The following is a 19,305-nucleotide window of genomic DNA, read 5'->3' as shown; positions in this document are numbered from 1 at the left end:
TCTTCATCTTTAAAGTGAGTACTGCTTACACATGCCAAAGCTGAGTTTATTATTATAACTATTATTTATACGGAACTATCAATGCCCACCGTGCTATATAAATAAAACATTCATTATGCTTTTAACATGCAAACACTTATCATAGAATCACAGAATATCAGGGTTAATACCACAAACCAGCTACAAAAACTTTGAACTTCATCTGAGGGGAGTGGCAACTTGGAGCCCTAAGAACCTCACAAGCCCTGTGCACCTGAAGGTTCCACACCTTTCAATTCACCAGAGCAATACAAGCAGAGGTACAACCACTGAATGTAGTCTATTGGACTGCATGACAGCTTGATTAAAAAATGATGTGGCATTATGATTTTTTTATCCTATCATTTTTATCTATAGCCAGACCTGTAGCCAGTCAAGCAAGAGAGATGACGTTCTTGTGGCTGGGAGGTGGAGGAAAGGTAGGAATTGCCACACTGTATAACACCCATCCTCCATCTAGTCCAGTATTGTCTCTCCAAGAGCAGCACTAGATGCTTCAGGAGGGGAGGGAGTCTGAAGATTCTCTCAAAAAAAATTTTTTTTAAATATTAGTGTCATTTCCAGGAATGTAGACAAAAATCCTTTTGCAACTAAAATGTGATGAAAACAGCAAAAGCACAAGTATGTTCCCTGCTAGTTTTCTGGAATTCTGTAAGAGAATAATTTGCCAGCATGGCAAATTATCTCTCTAATACTAGTAAGCCTGCACCAAGACCATAGGGGTTCCCTTGCATTTCACCTAGACGTGCACAAAAACAGATATGAAAATATTCAGAGAGCCAAAAATCAACACTGTAATAAAAAAACACAGATTAAACAGGCTATTCTATGCCCCTTCTCCTAACCATGTTTGCCAAGCCCTCTCAATCCACAAAAATCACATCCCCGGATACATAATTTTAGAAGACAAACATATTGCATGTACAGGCATTGTTTGTAACACTTTGGCATCCAGTTTTCTGTAAAATAACCTACACAATTAATAGCTTTGTCTCTCTTAAATCAAAGAGAGGGAGAACAGATAGAAGTTCTCTTTCTTTCTCTCTTTGACAGTCTTTTTTCTCGATCATTACGTCTATCTCCAGGTACTTCCCCTCCATTGCATCTGTGATTTGGATTATTTTTTCCTCTATCATAGATGCACTGACTTCAATTTTTCCAAGCTGAATCTTATTTTGTTATTTCCCACCCACGTTTGTAATCTATTTGTCTTTTGACTTATTCCTCTGCCTTCACTTCCAAGTGTAATTTCATCTGTGAATTTCTTTAGAATGGCCTGTTTACTCCTGCATCCTGATCACTACAGAGGATATTTAGGAGAGCAAGATTCCTGCGATACCCCACTCTCACTGACATGATACACTAGTGTTTATCATTACTCTGCCTGCTGCTTCTCATTACTCTTTATTTACAGTTCTCTAGCTAGTTTTCCATCTACATGACAGAATTCATATCCAAGCCAATTTGAATTAAAATTTTCCAGGAAAACTTTGTGAGACAGATGCAAACTAAGATTCCACTCTGTGCTCTGTAACTCTGTCTCAACCCTGACCTGGAAGGGGCCAACTCTTGGGGTGAGGATAGGTCAGCCCATTCAAGGCTTGTCTTCACAAGAAAACAGTGCTTGAAAAGCACATTGGCTCATCTGATGCTGGCTGATTGGCTGTCTTGCATAGATCAGGGCAAATAGTATTCAGCCAGTTAAACTTTGCTATAACATTTTCTTGTAACAACAAGCCCTCTGCCCCTGGACTTTCTCCTGAGACTCCTAACAATGAAGTTGCCAAATGGAATAGTTGCTTTTTGTGATGCAGACTCTTGCCAACTAGAATCTGGGCTGAAACCACCAAGTCCGTTCACACAGACAACCAAATAGTCATGAAATAATGATAACTGAACTGGGCTGATTTCAACCAATGATTCTGAATCCAGTATCAATCCTCTAATCATCTGCTTCTCTCAATATACTCCTTCTCCAACATAAAATAATGCTAATGATGTTTAGGAACATAATGACAAGGTGCCCCTTCCAGTCCTGTAACCTTTTGGTGGCTAGAGCTTACTTCACCGCGCTTCTCCTAGAGCAGGGGTTCTCAAACTGGGGGTCGGGACCCCTCAGGGGGTCACGAGGTTATTACATGGGGGGGGGGAGGGTCGGAAGCTGTTAGCCTCCACCCCAAACCCAGCTTTGCCTCCAGCATTTATAATGGTGTTAAATATATAAAAAAGTGTTTTTAATTTATAAGGAGGGGGTGCAGTCAGAGGCTTGCTATGTGAAAGAGGTCACCAGTACAAAAGTTTGAGAACCACTGTCCCAGTGCTTAAACACAACTCCTATAGAAAAGCACATGGTGACTCAGAATACAACAATTGAGGGTTTTCAGCAAAGACTGTACAAGAACAAAAAGGAATGAACTTAAGAATTAAGTACCAACTTTATAAGATCTTATAATACTAAATAAATAAATAATAATAATAGAGGCTTAATTTCTACTACATAACCAGGCTACTTGATCATCCACAAACATTATATTTATGTATAACTGTGAAGATAAACAAAAACAGTAAATCGAAAGGGATTAATCCACACAAACAGTGAGAAGTAACTCAGAGTTCCAAAAGCTTAGATTGAGTCCCCCCCCAAATTAGTCTTTATTCACCAACTCTATACAATCTGCTGAGTCAAAAGCAGTGCAACAATATCTTCTCTCCTCTTGCTTGCAGAAACCCCCAAATGGAATTCATGCAGACTTTTTCTCCTCGTCTGCTGGACTGTGGAATCACTCAATGAAGTTGGTTCTAGCCCACGAAAGCTTATGCCCAAATAAATTTGTTAGTCTCTAAGGTGCCACAAGGACTCCTCATTGTTTTTTCTAGTTAGCTAACTAATTAACCCACGCAGGGCCGGCTCTAACTTTTTTGCCGCCCCACGCAAAAGAGAAGAGTGCTGCCCCCTCCCCCCCGCGCCACGCCGCCGTACCCCCCCCAGTGCCACTGAAATCCCCGCCCCCCCCCAGCACCACGCCGCCTGAATCCCCGCTCCCCCCAGAACACCAGGCCGCCCGAAGCCACGCCCCCTCCGAGCACTGCGCCAGCCCCCGCCCCCCCAGCGCTGCGCCGCGCCAGCCCCCACCCAATAAATAAATTAATAAAAACCTGAGCGCCGCCCCGGCCCAAGGTGCCGCCCCAAGCACATGCTTGGTCGGCTGGTGCCTGGAGCCGGCCCTGAACCCACGAATCAGTATTAAGTATATAAATGAAAAGCCCTGTTACAAGAAAAATACAAAACTGAGACTAGCAAAATATAGATTACTCTATTCCCATCATCACAGTTAAATAAATAAATTCATTAATATTAAAAAAAGTTGGTGAACTATATCGGTGAAAACAATTTAACTAAGACAATTTGGATAAAATCAAACTACATTCCAGGTATACAATTAAAATGGAAGAAATTAGAGGAAATTGTGAGGGAAAATTTTCTATAACACTGCCAGTGCTTCTTTGTGTTGGAAAGTTAACCAACAGCTGCAAAATGATTCAAAGTTAGAGAAAACAACCTGCTTTGCTTCTCCCAACCCACGCAGGTCACATGTCCTTTTATAAAGCAGCTGCCCTGGAGTCTAGGAGTCCAGCTATAGGGAACCTATTGAGCATGCCCAAAACCACCATGCCCTCCAGAAACTTCTGGGTGAGGAATGATAGTTGTGCATCAGCCTAACAATGACCCAGACACTACTCATTCCTCTCGCCCCCTTCTCTCTAGATCTCTTACAGAAATATCTCCCTATTTGGCTTCTGGCTTCCATCATCAAATCCAGTCCCCTGCTATTGCAGGCAACTCTGCCTTTTAATCATGTTCACGCTTATATAGCCATGTAAAACTTCAAGACAGTATACAAATATTTTAACTAATTAGTCCTTCCAACATTCTTGTGAGGTAATTAAATGAGCAGAGGCAGTGCTAGCCCACTGGGGCCCTACCAAGGAATATTTTGCCCCTCTGCGCCCCCCCCAACACATAATAAAAAGCGAATAGGGGGTCCCCTTGAGCTGAATGGGGCCCTAAGCTGCTTATGCCTTGCGGCAGTTCTGTAAACAAATACCCCATTTTACAGATTGACAAAGTAAGGCTGAGAGGGGGCATGACTTGCCAAAGGCTGCCCAGGAAGTCAGTGGAAAAGCCTTGGATTGGAATAGAGGATGAAATGTGTTTCCAACTTTTTCTCTAGATCATGAAAATGACTGTTCACTTCAAGTGATTTACCAGCTGTCGTAGATAGTCTTGAATTGTGTTTGGATAAACAAGCACACTGATGGCAACCAGTGTATTGAGGGCGAAGTCAAAGATCTGGTAACAGAAGAAAGGGATGATCCAGGCTGCATGTTGCTATAAAAAAAAAATTGTTGCAGGTTAAAGTATAACTATTATTTCCTTATGTTTCAAAAATCCACAGTGCAACTCACACAATGAAATGAAATACTCTTTAACTATGTTTCCCAGGGGGAAAATTACTTGTTAAATCTGTTAAAATTATTATATGCAGCCAAAGATGCTGGGCAGCAAAGCTGAGATAAATTAAAGTGTATGAGTCTACTGAGAATTTATACAGGAACAGGTTTAAATCAATCAATCGAATAGTACTGACTTGGCTTCCTAAAATACCAAACTTTTGAGTGGGATTAATATAAATGCATTCTTTGGGACAAATCCTAGTCCCAGGGAAGTGAATGGGAAAAAATTCCATTCACTTTTATAAAAACCAAGATTTGGCCATTTGTATTTAAAGTTTGCCCATAATGTACTAAAAGATCTCACATTTGAAGCTGCAGACAATGAATACAGTTAGACAATCTTAGGCTATGTCTACACTAGCACTTTTGTTGGTAAAACTTTTGTCGGTCAGGGGTGTGTGTGGGGAAAAAAAACACACCCACCCACACACACACACCCTGACCAACAAAAGTTCACTAACAAAAGCACCGGCATGACCAGCGCTATGTCAGTGGGAGACGCTCTCCTGCCAACATAGCTACTGCCACTCATTAGGGGTGGTTTAATTATGCCGGCAGGAGAGCTTGCCTGCTGGCATAGAGCGGCTACATGGGGAGACCTTGCAGGGGCACAGCTGCAGCGGTATAGCTGTGCCACTGTAAGTTTCATAGTGTAGAGACAGCCTTAGTCTTGCACTCCCCCAATCAGCATGGCATCACTTGACACAAACAGATCTCAACAAACATAGGGGTTTCCTATAATCTCGCAGAAGAAATGAAATTGTCATATAAATCTTACAACAAACAACAACAAAATGTTAGGAGACCAGGTTTTAAATTTCTGCCTGTTAGGAGTTTCATAGGCAGAATGATTCAGGTGTATGAAGATCAACTTTTTTGTTTAATCTGATCAATTACCTTATATGCTCCATATGTAGCCATCGCACAGATCAGAATCATAAGGAGAGAAATTGCAGTGGCAATGCACATATCTGAAATAGATAAATTAAAGTGATTGCAGGTAAATATGCAGCTCTGCTTTGCTATTTTGCCAATCGCCTAATGCAGCATTTCCCACAGTGTACTGCATGCCGCTGTGGACAAAAGACTAGGTGGGAAGGCAGGAGGTGCTGACACACCATACCATTGTCTCAGGTTCCCCCCCCACCCCTCCAAAAGCACCGCTTTACCTAGGGGTGTCAAACCTATAGCCTTCTGGCAGGATCCTGCCCACAGAACAATTTCATCCAGCCCAAGGACTTCCCATAAATCTTTGGGCTTGTCTGCACAATCCTGAGTCCACATTGTGATGTGGCAGACCAAGTGCCAGCTCTTTCCAAGGCTTTAGGCCTTGGCCAAGCACTGACAAATTCATTGCTGGAAACCAGTCTGTTTCACCTGTGCGTTGGTAGGGTTAAGATAGGTATTGGACTTATAACAAAGTGTTTAGTGTTAGACCTTATGAAATGCATGTAAATTGCTGCATGTATTAATCTCAGACTCTGGCACAGCAATCAAGCCAAGCCTCATGTGCAGGTATAGAACCACTTGGTCGTGTTTAAGAGGCACTAGAGAGGCATAAGTCGGACAGAAAAAGACTTGTCCAGACGAGGGAAAATGGCACTGAAAATGCTGGAGAGCAGATACCCCAACCTGGCAAGTTGAAGAAAAGGAAATATCAACAAGTCAAAGGGTGAATGTAAGTACTTACCAACATGGTTTATTTTTATTACTATTTCAATTATTTTTGCTGAATGTGTCCAATGCCAAGTGGCAGACCTACCACATGAAATGAGTTTGGCACCTCTGCTGTAGATATTATAGTTGCTAAAAAAGCCTTCCAAATGTGAAATGTGCATAGCCCATCCCGTGATGGATGATGTACACATTAAGATACAGAGGCCTTTAACATATAGTGATGTTACAGAGAGGGTGTGATCAATTTCATTTTCCTGAAGTGGGGGCTCAGCTTTCAAGAGTTTGGGGAACACTTGATTAGTGGAGTATATGTTGCCTATGCGGAGGCACTAGCTAGTCTAAGAGCGATCAGCTCATGACAAATGCAATCAAACTCAAAAACTGATTCCCCTGGGGCCAGGATTTTACCTATGGAATTCAGATTCTGTTTTGCAACTCAGAGAAAGGATGGCCAGGCTAACATTGGTCTTGAAAAGAAATCAAAATGAATACACAGCTACTGTCTTCCGTGTTTTTGTCATGATGAATACACCAATGCTCAAAGGTCACTGGCAACTTAAAGAAAAGAAAAAGCACTTTATAAAACCAGGCAAAACAGCCAAAGGCATCTTATAGCTTAAATAACTTAAAAACCCTCACTCAGAACAAAACCACCACACAAACTAAGATGTATATGTATCTAATATCGCTTTTATGAATAGCAGAAGTTTGGGAAGAAACTACCTGAAAAGATCTGTGTGTTTTTGTGTGTGCATGCACAACAGAAAAGGTGGCACAAGTAGAACTGTTAGAAACTTGACATATTTTAAGGTTTTGATGGGAGTTGTAAGAAGGATATCTATATTTTGCTTCCCTAATCCCAGACCTTTTGATACACTTTTTCACTTGCCCACCTTTAAGAAAGTTTAAATGCAAGATGGGGAATGTGTGGATATTGCATCCATTTTTCTGAGGCACTAGCAAAGGTTGGAAAGAAAGAAGAGGGAACATGATATGCAGGGAACCCAGCACCTAGAGATCTTGACTCACCCATGGGGTATATTTTATTTATAGAGATGCTGATTAACTCGAGAAGAAAAAAGCACCCAGCAAAGCACGGCCATGTTAAGTAGGAACCACAACCCTGCATTCCTCCTTTTGCTGTTACCTTTGCTCATTTACACAAACTACTCAGTACCATGCCAGTGAATACATCACTTTAAACTTAAAACGACTTTGAGCTTGGTATGAATACACTAAGGAAAGGGATTGGTTTAGACTTCGTGATAGTTCTCCTCACCTGTCCTGATCTGATTCTTCTTTGATCAGTCGCAGACTTTCATTATTAAAACTCTTCAATCTGGATCCAGCAGTGCCCATCTCCCAGGACAAGCTCTTACCCATCCCCGGCCAATTCACTTTATCCATTTTCAAGACTGTAGCAGGAAGGTCCAATGACCAGAGGTCAGGGCATGATCGTACAGTTTCTGCCAGCCTCGTCATCCCAGAGGGTGCCCCGGCTGCAGCCTTAACCGCTCGCCCCGCATGCTAAGATTGCTCCCCCAGAAGTGGACCCAAGCCTACCCATTCTATTGGGTCCTGACCCAAGGCCCTAAGGGTTTATCAAAACATCTGGCCCAGTTATTGAGCTACCCCAAATTATGTTTTCCCCTAGGTCACTTCCTACCAGTCTGGAGCTCCTCAGTTTGGGGTGGGACGGTCGCTGGCTTAGGAGAACAATCCTTGGTCTTTCAGCATCCTATTCAATTAATCTCTTTTAGTGCTTTTAGCTCCCAAAGAGTGGAGAGTCCAAATCCTAGAGCGACCTTCACAAAGCTGTTGCCACTTCTGACATAGCTCTCAGCATCAGCCTTGCTTCCTGGTGCAGCAAATTGCACCTTCACCTTCCTGGGCCAACTAGGGTCCTTTTAAACTGTCCCTCCACTGGGAACATGCCCTGAACCTGTTGAGGGGTGGGGCCACCCTGGCCCAGTATTGCTCTACTCCGAGCCCTGGTTCACTGTGGGGCCTGTAGACCCCATCACAAAGACCAATCACTCCTTCATTGTTTTGAGCAGAAATTGTTCTTAGTTTTAATTTATGACCAACGTAGCACGGTGATAGGACTTGTTCTACTAGTGACATCAGTGTCATTTCAATGCCAGAGCCCCAGAAACTGTTATAAAATGTGACACTTCTGCTTTGATCTGATTGCGCGCTCTCTCTCTCGAGCTACGTCAAGCCCTAGTTGGCTCATGCAGGCTCTTTCTTATTCAAATGCTCATCAGCTCTTTTGAGTTCTGTTAGCTTAAATTAATTAGAATTAAAACTAGATATTTAGCATATTAACAAGTACCCTTGAGTGCTCTTCCATAGTAACTAACCATGCAATACATTCTATTGTGTTAGTGATTATCAGCTGAGATGTACTGGTACTGTTTCTGTGTCATATTTATTATTGACAACCTAAAGCAGATTTTTGGAGCCCTTTTTTTAATACAAGCAGTAGGAGACCCAATCAGTGCATTTTAAAAGAAATCTCCTTAATTTTTGAAATTAGATCATATTTTTCTGATTGTCTTTACTTCCTACTTTAGGGAGAAGACACAGTTGATGTTACCCAGGACTGCTGGCAGATTCCTGCCAGGAGTTCTGTCACGACACACAGCAACAATGCACATATTCAGCCTAATTCATCCGGAGAGTCTGCAACATGATCAGTCCTGGGAATGAGACCAGGAGTGAAAATTGGAAAGAAAATGGAAAGACAGCACCTGCAGGAAGCACAGGCTTGCAATCCAGGTGCACAGCAGGAGCTGCCCCTGAGACTGGAGCTTCCTTCAGGGTCCTGAATGCAGTAACCATCCCACTCACTCTCCTGATCTTACTACCTTTCTCACTCACAGGATTGCTTACCCTGAAAATGGGCGAAAAGGCCTGAGAGTGGCAGATAGTGCTACAGGTGCAGGGAAGAGGGAGAAGTAAATAGATGATGGTAGCTAACATGGAAAATCTCAAATCCTTGAGCTTGGATCTAACACAGCCACTGAACTCTAATCCACTGTCTCATCACTTGCTGGAGTCCTAGATCTCCTCCTTGACTCACAACTAAGGGTGACTCCAGCCATCAAAACCAGTACCCCTTTCCTCCAAGCTCTGAACTGTGTGCATCTTCTGCACTGCTGCTCCCTGTCATGACAGACCCACTGCTTGGAAGCTGCCCAAGATTATGCACAGAGCACCAGTGAAAGAAGGAAGAAAAAAATGGTGAGAGAACATGAAGGATAGGGATATTGTTTTTTCTTTAAACTAAGTCTGGTTATTTACTTCAGCTAATATTACTATTTTGAAGCCATTTAAATAGTTTTCTGTTGTTCTCATCTTAACTTAGACATGTAAGCATTTTGGGGCAGAGACACGGGGGAAGTCATGGCCCCACTGAAGTCAATGGCAAAATTCCCATTTACTTCCACTGAGCCTGGATTTCACCCTCCATCTTCATTTGCTTCATAAAGTATCATGTACATATATGGCACTGTATAAGTAACAAATACATAAATAAATAACACATTTTTATTTATAACAGTTAGACAATACTAGTAACAAGACCGGAGAAGCAACATAACTATTGTGATATTAACATGTCAGGGTCATGGTCTATGGAGATAGGCAAACTGAGCAGGAGTCTCATGTTATGCCAACAAACCCTCTGGAATTTCAGGTTTATTTACAGGTATTTCCACTCCCTTTATGCAGCATATCAGACTTTAAAAACCCAAACAAGTACACAGGGCAGCACTCACATCTCCAGCACTCCCTGATCTAGTTTGCAAATTCTTATGTGTTCACAGGGTCCCTAAAAATAGGGGTGTTTCTCTCAAGGGCTCAGTCTACTGAACCCAGTAGTGCCAATCTCAAGTGCAAATAGGAGGCCTCGAGTTTTCCCTTGGTCACCTTTAGCTCAGGAATGTGTGTGAGAGAGTTACAGATTGCCAAATTACGTTCCTTTCCTATCACGTCCTTTTCCTGTCTCCAAAATAGAAAGGAGAAACATCACCCTCAATTGGCCATGTGAACCCCACCCTCCCCCTGTTCACTTCAGATCCTCCAGCATGCAATAGTCCTTCACAATCCCACAGTTTATAAATGTTTCCTCAATTCATTGGGAGCAACTATGTCATACTGATGTTTACAAAGTTAGAACATTTGAAGAAACTGTGTCCTGAGTGCAATAGGAATTTTCTCAACTACTGTAAAGGGAAGTTTGAAAGTGCTCCATAAGCCACACTTACTCCCAACTACAAATACAAAAAGATACAATCCTAGCCCCACTGAAGTCAATCACAAAACCCGCTCTGACTTCAATAGAGCCAGGATTTCCCCCATCATGACTAATCGTGGACAGGTTTGTATCTACCTGAAACTTGAAGGCTTGATTTTCAGTGATGTGACGTCTGTTTTGGGAGGCGGGGAACAACAATTTTGCACCCACAACTTGTGCCTTCAATTTTGTGCTGGCAATAGAATGTGGTATCAAATACTAATAATTAGAAATCTATCATACTTCTACCTAGAATTCATTGCCAGCAAAAAAACAAAAACAAAAAAACAAAAACAAGTAGGCAATGATTTTGGAATGCAAAATTTTACTCACAAAAACAGATTGGTTGAAACCCAACAGAACACAAGGCCCTAAAAAACATGACAATTGATGGATTTTGTAGTTTTCAAACATATTATGTATTGTGCATGTTTTTCATATAAAACATGCAACAAATATAGGAAATATTTCTTTTGAACAAGACCAGTAAAAAAGGGCAAGGTGTGAAGAGAATATTAATGTGAACATTTGCCTGAGTACTTTATCTCAAACAGAAAATACCAAGGTTTAAACAATCCTAGTCATAAATTTAAAAAAACCCTCTCTGAACAGAGATTGAAAGTAATTTGAATAGCAAATGAATTAAATTATCCGCCTATACTTCATAAAGCGTGAAAACCAAGCAAGCAAAAGAACAGAATGAAAGGAGAATTCTCAAGGTCCATTCGTAATTAGGAAACATTTCACATTCAGTTATTCTCAAATGGATGTGAGGTTACTCAGCCTACAAGCCATCCTTTTACTCTTTTAGAATTCATCTCTGAAGGACACAGAGAAAACGGGATTTTCAAATCTAGATGAAAAACCCAAATGTAGTTGGTCTGACAGCTACAGTATTACAAAACAGAATTACTATTTTAAAGCCTCCAGCACTGGCAGCCCTCTAATGTCAACTATATAAACCGCACACTGATGGCAATCATTGCAAGGTTAATCTCGAAGAATTAGGACAAGATAGTCAGTTTTAATATGTCAATTTCAGCTAGGTTCCATTTGAAACTGTTATAGCCCTTACTATCTTAAACCAAATCATATAAAAAAGAAGTGTTTTGATTGGAAAAAATCTATTAAAAAAGTAGTAAGCCCCTAATATTTAACTTTTGGCATATGAACCTTAAAGAATGTGTGAAAATAAACATCATTTTGATATGTCACTTGAAGTGACACAATAGAGGCTCTGATGAAAGCTCTCTCTAATTTTCACATTCAGAGACACTGAAGTCAATGGGAAAATTCCTGTGGAATTCAACCAGAGCAATGCAAGGGCCTAGGCCTTTTACTATAAGCACTTGTGTTACAATATATACACCTTGTCCCATCTGCTTAGTGTATGAAAACAGCTTCCTCCCTATTGCAGTGAAGTGTTTAGTGCAATAGTCAATCACTTAGATCCAGAATATTGTTTTATGAATCAGCAGGAAAGTAGCTACAGAAATATGGATACAAAGATCTTAGTTTTAAAACTATCACCTAAGATAAGATGATTTCCTATCAACTTTAAAAATTAATTTTTAAAAACTCACAAATATTAATGGAAGAAAAAAGTGTTTTCCCCCATGTGACAGAGTATATCAGATCCTCTGAGGCCCCCTGCTAGAGGCCTGGTCACCCTGCCACCCCCACCCTAGAAAAGGGCAGTGGAGAGGGTCCTCCAAGCTGCCTAGAGTGGCTGTGTGGGACACAGCCAATCAGGGCCCAGAAGGTCACTATAAGAAGAACTGCAGGGCCAGAGTAAGTTCCAGTTCCTTGCTAGAGCTGAAGGAGCATGGATGGTGTGTGGCTGGCTGAGGAAGCTGCAGGCCGTCCGACGAGGTACCGCTGCCAGAAACCAGGGAGAGCAAGAAGAATCCCTGACCTGGTTGCGGGGACTCCATCAGGACAAGGCCCCGAGGTAAGGCTGAAGATGGCACAGGGCCGCAGGGAAGTGGCCCAGGGAATTAGAGCAGCAGTGCAACTTAGATAAAGGGACACAGTGGACAGTTGCTATCTACAGGGTCCCTGGGCTGGGATTTGGAGTAGTGGGTGGGTCCAGTTCTCTCCCCACCCCCCACACCCTCAATCCTCTTTAGCCACTGCGGGAAGTGGCCTGGACACAGAGGCACTCCAGAAGGGGAACTGAACTACAGTGGCCCAACTGGAGAGCTGCGGCCAGAAAGGCCCTAAGAGGGTGAAGACTTTGTCACCAGGGAGGGAGCCCTGGGGCACTGCTCTATCCCGGAGAAGGGATAACTTGTAGGAGACGTTACAGAGGGCACTGAGAGACACCCTTGTTGGACTTGTATCCGGGACGGGGTTTTGCTTTGCTTTCATCACACAGAGTATGACTCGGCGGGAGGGCTGAGCCATCGAAGACACACCACAGAAGGAAAGTGTGCAGATACATGCACTTGGCCAAGGGGATGCTTGCAAGAGGTGAGTGAGCCCCATTACACCCCGTAAGAGGATAGAAGGTTTTGGTAAAATAAATTGATCTGGATCTGTGAGGGATCATGGGCCTCAAACCTGGGCCTGTGGGTCGCCAAGCAGTACTCAAACCAATGCTCTAGCAAGCAAAGGGCCCCACCCATAAAGTTCCTGATAGAGTGAAATGTCCAGTCCCACTGATTAGCTGGGAGGCTCTACTTAAACCAGAAAGAGTCACAGGTGAAGTTGTCTGAACAACTAGAGGAATCCTTGGCTGGTTGCTACTACAGACCCTGCCTACTTGCCAGACTCAGAGTCCTGCCTTTCTGCCTGTGCCTGGTTCCTGTTGTCCTTATCCCAGACTCCTGTCTATTCCTGGTTCCTGCTTTCCTGCCACACCTCTGGTCCCTGTTTCTGTGCCCTGGCTTGGCATCTAACTCTGTCTCTAGCTCTGATCGTTGGCTTGGCACCTGACTCTGACCCCAGCTCTGGTCCCAGGTGCTGGACTCTAGCCATTAGGCATGACCACCACATCCAGTCCCTACAGCTTCCTCAGACCACAATCAACTTCTAAGTCGGCCCACCAGAGGTTGGACCTGGTGGAATTTGAAATACCCTGCATGTAAAGGCAGATAACAGAGCACCGCAGGTGCAGAACGTGCAGCTAGCCATTGGGGATCAGGCATTGTGGGAGCAAGACCATCAACGTCACATGGAAAACGCTGTGAGCCTGTCTGGCTGTGCTGTCACCTGAGCTGGGACCTGCTATCCCTTTGCCAAAGCATTCTGATGGCAGCCACTTCAAATGTAGCTTCATGAAACCATGCCAGTTCTTGTTCTTGCTTCAACCACAATTGTATGCTCCTGGCTGTACCAAGTTAGGCTTGGTAGTCAGCCTGCTGACAGGGGAGTTCTTGAACTGGGCCTCTCTCCTGTTGGAGGCCAACAGTCCAGTTCTATCTAACTAGGATGCCTTCCAGGGGGCAATATCCACAGTCTTCAACGACCCCAACCACGCCCCCCCCACTGAAGCCACCCTGTGGAAACTCCACAAGGGTAGGGCATAGACACCTTCTACATAGCTCACTTCCAGCAGCTCAGATTGGACATGGAATGGAATGAGGGGGCCTAGTTATGTTAGTTTTGATGGAGCTTACAGGACAAGGTTAAGGATGAACTTGCCCTAGTTGGGACCCTAGTGGGTCTGGACATCTTCACAGATCTTGTAATCCATATTGAAAATCGCCTACATGAATGACAGGAAGAAAAGAGAGGGGTGTCACAACTGTACCTCCTGCTATTGGATTCTGCTTCACCAGCTGAGCCAATGCAGACAGACCTGACCCACCAGCAACTCGCCCCTGAAGAGAGAGCGTGCTGGCAAAGCCTTAATGTGTGTGACTATTATGGGGAGCTGGGCCATGCTATCTCCAGTTGCCCCACAAGGAACCCAGGAAACAGCCCAGGGCTGGTGAAGGGGGCTAGCCTGGGCATCCTGACAGAGTATCCCCCTGAAACCCGAACTGAGGTCCCCATGGGAGCACATGCTGGTTCCTGTCGACTGGCACTGCACCTACAAGTACCAGTCAAGTTATGAATCCTGGAGCCTCGCCAATCACTCTCTCTGCAGCAGACCTTTACCGACTCTCATGCAGCAGACAACTTTAACAATGCAGAGGCAGCCTGGGCACTACAGATTCCTCTGTGGCCCAAGGCCATTCCAGACCTGGTAGAAAGTATCAACGAGCCACTTTTATCTTCCAGGCCAGTGGCCACAGAAACTGTTCCTCTCAAAGTTACTATTCCAAGGGCATCAAATGACCCTACAGTTCAGTGCCAGCCATTCCCCGCACTTCCCTCTGATCCTGGATATCCTGTGGTTGGCCTGCCACAACCCCCTTATTGGCTGATGCAAACTAAAAATTGAATTTCTCTCAGAATTCTGCCCCCAGGGATCTCACAGGGTAGCTAGCTCAGCAGAGCTGCCTGCTAATTCTGGTCCTTGACTTCCATCAAAATACCAACTAAAAATGTCTTTGAAAAAAACCCCACAAACACCTTGTCTCCGCACAGGGACTATGATTGCCCAATCGAGCTATAACCAGGGGTCAACACTCCGTTTGAGTGGATATACGCCATGTCAGAGCCTGAACCAGCCGAGCTGCACAGCTACTTTCAGGAGAACCTAGCCCAGGACTTTATTCATAAATTCCCTTTGCCTGTGGAGGCGCCAGTCTTCCTCGTTATAAAAGAATGGAAGCCTCTGACTACATGTGGACCATCGGACCCTATATCAGGGCACTAATAGAAACAGAGACCCATTATCACTAATCTCTGAGCCAATGGACCACACGAGCGCCATCCGGGTATCCACAAAACTAGATCTCCAGAGGGCATACAACTTAGTACGTGTTAGAGCTGGAGACAAATGGAAGACTGCCTTTCAAACATATTATGGTCACTTCAAATATCTCATGACGCCATTTGGTTTGATGAATGTACCCACAACATTCCAGTATTTTGTTAATGAGGTATTCTGGGACATTCTGGACCAATACATGGTAGCATAACTGGATGATGTACTTATTTTTTCAGACAGTGCCGAACAAAACATGCACATCCATTCCATCCTGAAGCAGCTATGCCAACAAGGCCTCTATGCTAAGCTAGAAAAAATGTGCCTTTGATTAGTCCTCCATAGAATTCCTAGGGTTCATCCTATCTCATGCTGGTATCGAAATGGACCTGTGCACGGTAAAGGCAGTCCTTGAGTAGGTGGCATCACGAAATGTTTGTGAACTAAGTTTTCTGAGGTTCGCAAACTTCCATCGGTGGTTTATCCCAAAGTTCTTGGAGCACATTGCCCCTTTTGCTGCCATGCTCCACAAAACCTGCAAGTTCCTCTGCTCTCCCAAGGCATAGCAGGCCTTCAAGCAATTAAAACTCACATTTTCCACCATTTCCATATTGGTCCACCCCAACATCTTACATGTCTTCATCACTGAAGTGGAGACTTCCAACTTGGTAATCAGAGTGCTATCCCCAAGGCATGGTACTCAACAACTGCTACATTTGTGTGCCTTCTCTTCCAGGAAATACCCACCCGAAGAACAAATTAAGACCACCTTGTTGCCACTGCCTAGAAGGGTCCCAGTATCCTGTCCAGGTGTACACCAATAAGAACCTTGAATATCTATGTACAGCCAAGGCCCTTAGCCAGCAACAACTTCAATGGGCCTTATTCTTTTTGCTCTTTGGTTTCGCAATCGCCTGTCCTCCAAGAACCAAAAATAGCAAAGCTAATGCTTTGTCCAGGAAGGGTAAATATTACATTGGCCTAAAGGACTCTAAACCTAACTACTGAAAACCTTTGTATCCTTAAGCCTCATAACTTTCTGAGTGTGGCTCCCTGCCAAGATCTGTTCACCATTATACAATCAGTCTCAGAACACAGGATCCCTCTGATCAAACAGGAAGCCATAATAGGGAACCCAAATGTCCAAGATGGGGTAACTTACATAAAAGGTGTGTATATATATGTTCATCCCCGGGCCTCCAAGGACTACAACCCTACAAGTATGCCATGACCCACCCCCATCTCTCCCTGGCAAGACATTTTGGCTCCTTTAAAACTCAGTCCCTTGTCTCGTGTGTCTTCTGGTGGCCTCGCATGCAGGCTACAGTTCAGGCCTACGTGGCCTCCTGCAATGTATGTGCCCGCTCCAAGGCATCGCACAATAAATCCCTTGGACTCCTGTGTTCCCTTTAGACGCCATCTGGCCCTTGAACAGTCATCACCTTAGATTTTGTAGAAGAACTACCCAAGTCCAATGGGTTCACAACCACCTCACAAAGATGGCACACATCTTCCGCTGTACAGGACTACCCTCATCTCAAGAAATTCCCTCGCATTGGGTGGACAAAGTTGTCCACCACTATGGCCTTCCAGAGTAAATAGTTTCCGACCATGGCACACAATTTATCTCCTGCTCTTGGAAAGAAGCTCTCTGGATGTTGGGCATCTGCTTCTGCTTCTCCTTCACCTATCACCCTCAGACAAACTGTCATGGGGAGAGAACCAAGATGCTCCTGGAGTGCTAACATCAATGCTACATAAACTTCCACCAGAACAACTGATTTTTGCTTCTATATCAGGCAGAGTTTGCATACAATAACACACAACATGCCTCTACAGGGCAAAACCCTTTTCTCTTGAACTATGGGTTCCACCTTGGTTTTCCCCAGAGTTACCCACCACTTCCCTCAACCCACCAGCCCTGGACTGAATACAACAGATGCATCAAACCCAAGATGACCTAAAAGTTTACTTGGAGGATGCCAAGAAGAGCTACAAACCATATGCAGACTATTGACGACAGGAGGGGCCTGCCCTTTCAGTAGGTATGGCTCTCAACAAAAAACCTACATGTGAACAGGCCATCTCATGAATTGGACTACCAATTCCTTGGCTCCTACTGAGTTTGCTGGCAAATTAGCCCAATCACTTTTGAATTCTACTCACCCCGTTCTCTCTGCATAAACCCAGTTGTTGATATATCACTCCTGAAGTCCTGCATTCAGGACCCATTCCCTCCCACTCCCACCATATTCAAGACCATGATGAGTATATTGTCCATGAAATCCTTGATGCCAGAATCAGATGGTATAGACTCTGGTATCTTGTGAATTGGGAAGGCTACCGTCCTGAAGAACACTCCTGGGAACTGGCAGAGAATGTCCACGTTGCTGACTTGGTAAACGCCTTTCATGAAAGCCACCATGGAATACCTAGCCCACTACTGCCCAGAGGGTGTCCTGGGGAGGTGGTGATGTGAGGGATCATGGGCCTCAAACCCAGGCCCACAGTTCCCCAGGCAGTGCTCAGACCATGGCAGTCACTCAGCAGCTCACTTGAATGGCTGGGGAAGGGGGCCAGCAAAGCTCTAGCTTGCAAATGGCCCCCCCACGAAGCTCCTGATTGGGGAAGATGTCCAGCCCCACCACTTAGCTGAGAAGCTCTACTTAAACCAGAAAGTCACAGGAAGTTGTCTGAACAACTAGAGGATTCCTTGGCTGGCTACTACTATGGACCTTTCCTGACTCCAGAGCCCTGGCTTCCTGCCTCCCAGTCTGTTCCTGTCCTCCTTATCCCAGACCCCTGTCTGTTCTGCTTTCCTGCCTTGCTCCAGGTCCCTGTTCCTACTCCCTACCTCTGCCTCCGGCTCTAATCTTTGATGTGCTCCTGACCCTGAATGCGATCCCAGGCTCCTGACTCTAACCATTAGGTATGACCACCCATGCCCCAGTCCCTACAGGATCTGAATTCAACTAAAGTTTTGCTGTAGCCTTTAGTGGGAGAAAGAGGCAGCCCTATGTTACTATTAATCAATGATTTTAGTGCCATTTATTAGCCATGAGAGAGATACTGAAAGTTACTGAGAAAAGACAAGGACTCCCGTTTCTGTAGCTCCATGCAAATGTATTATTATAAATATAATTATTTCAGAATCAAAACCATTCATATCCTTATTTACTCTTTTTTTTTTTTAGTGCTAATGAACATGCTGATTTGCATCTCTATTAACTCTAGTCCTCTCTCTGTTCACCTCAGAGTGGCTACATCACAGCCAATGGTAGTGCAGGCTTTTCCAAACACTTTGCCAATAGGCCACCCCACTATTCTGGAGGGATCTCTGCTAGATGTGAAGGGGTAGTTGGTCTCTGTACCCATTCAGTTAACAGGCAATTGGATGAGACTACTGAAAAAGTGCACAATCTGTTCCAGTGTGATGGTGGTTTTGTGCCGTAGATATGCCTTTTGCCATAAAAGTCAAAATGCTAGGATAGTGTAGTGAAGCAATATTTAGGAGACCATCATTACCAGACTGCCTAAAAAATACTGCTGCTTCAAAAACAGAAATGAAACACTGGTAATTAAATGCTATATACTTACTGGCATCATCCATAAATTCAAATTCGCCCCCTAATTCAGCACTTGGTAAGTGGTACTGGTCGGGATCAGTCAGAGCACTCAGCAGGATCAGCAGTACCACTGAATTGATGATCTACAGAGAGGAGAAAGGGAAAGGTCAGGATGTGTAATTTCTTAGTGAAAATACCATAGAGCGGGATATGCAAACTGCTGCAGAGACAGTGTTCCTAATGTGAAATGTATTTAATTGCCACTATAAATACTTTCTCCCCATTTGAATAGAATGTATAGTTTTTCTTTGTACCAGAGCCCCAAATTACAGGATAATGACACAAAACCTGATCAACCCCTTTTCCATTTTCCTTCCTGTTGCTATTTA

At 44.0% G+C, this 19,305-nt stretch overlaps 1 protein-coding gene across 1 annotated transcript in view; it reads right to left on the bottom strand.

Moving 5' to 3' along the window:
• Positions 1-19,305, bottom strand: part of LAPTM4B (lysosomal protein transmembrane 4 beta) — a 94,893-nt gene that overhangs the window by 51,428 nt on the left and 24,160 nt on the right. The window contains exons 2-4 of the mRNA XM_005291628.5: positions 18,948-19,059; positions 5,452-5,525; positions 4,307-4,429 (exon numbers count right to left, since the gene is read on the bottom strand). Of these exons, the coding sequence (XP_005291685.3) occupies positions 4,307-4,429; positions 5,452-5,525; positions 18,948-19,059 (309 nt within the window). The remainder of the gene's footprint in view (positions 1-4,306; positions 4,430-5,451; positions 5,526-18,947; positions 19,060-19,305) is intronic.

This window comes from Chrysemys picta, chromosome 2 (assembly GCF_011386835.1).
Source record: "Chrysemys picta bellii isolate R12L10 chromosome 2, ASM1138683v2, whole genome shotgun sequence".
Classification (NCBI taxonomy): domain Eukaryota; kingdom Metazoa; phylum Chordata; order Testudines; family Emydidae; genus Chrysemys; species Chrysemys picta.
Note: the sequence above shows the minus strand (reverse complement) of the source record. Positions and strands in the feature narration are given on the sequence as shown.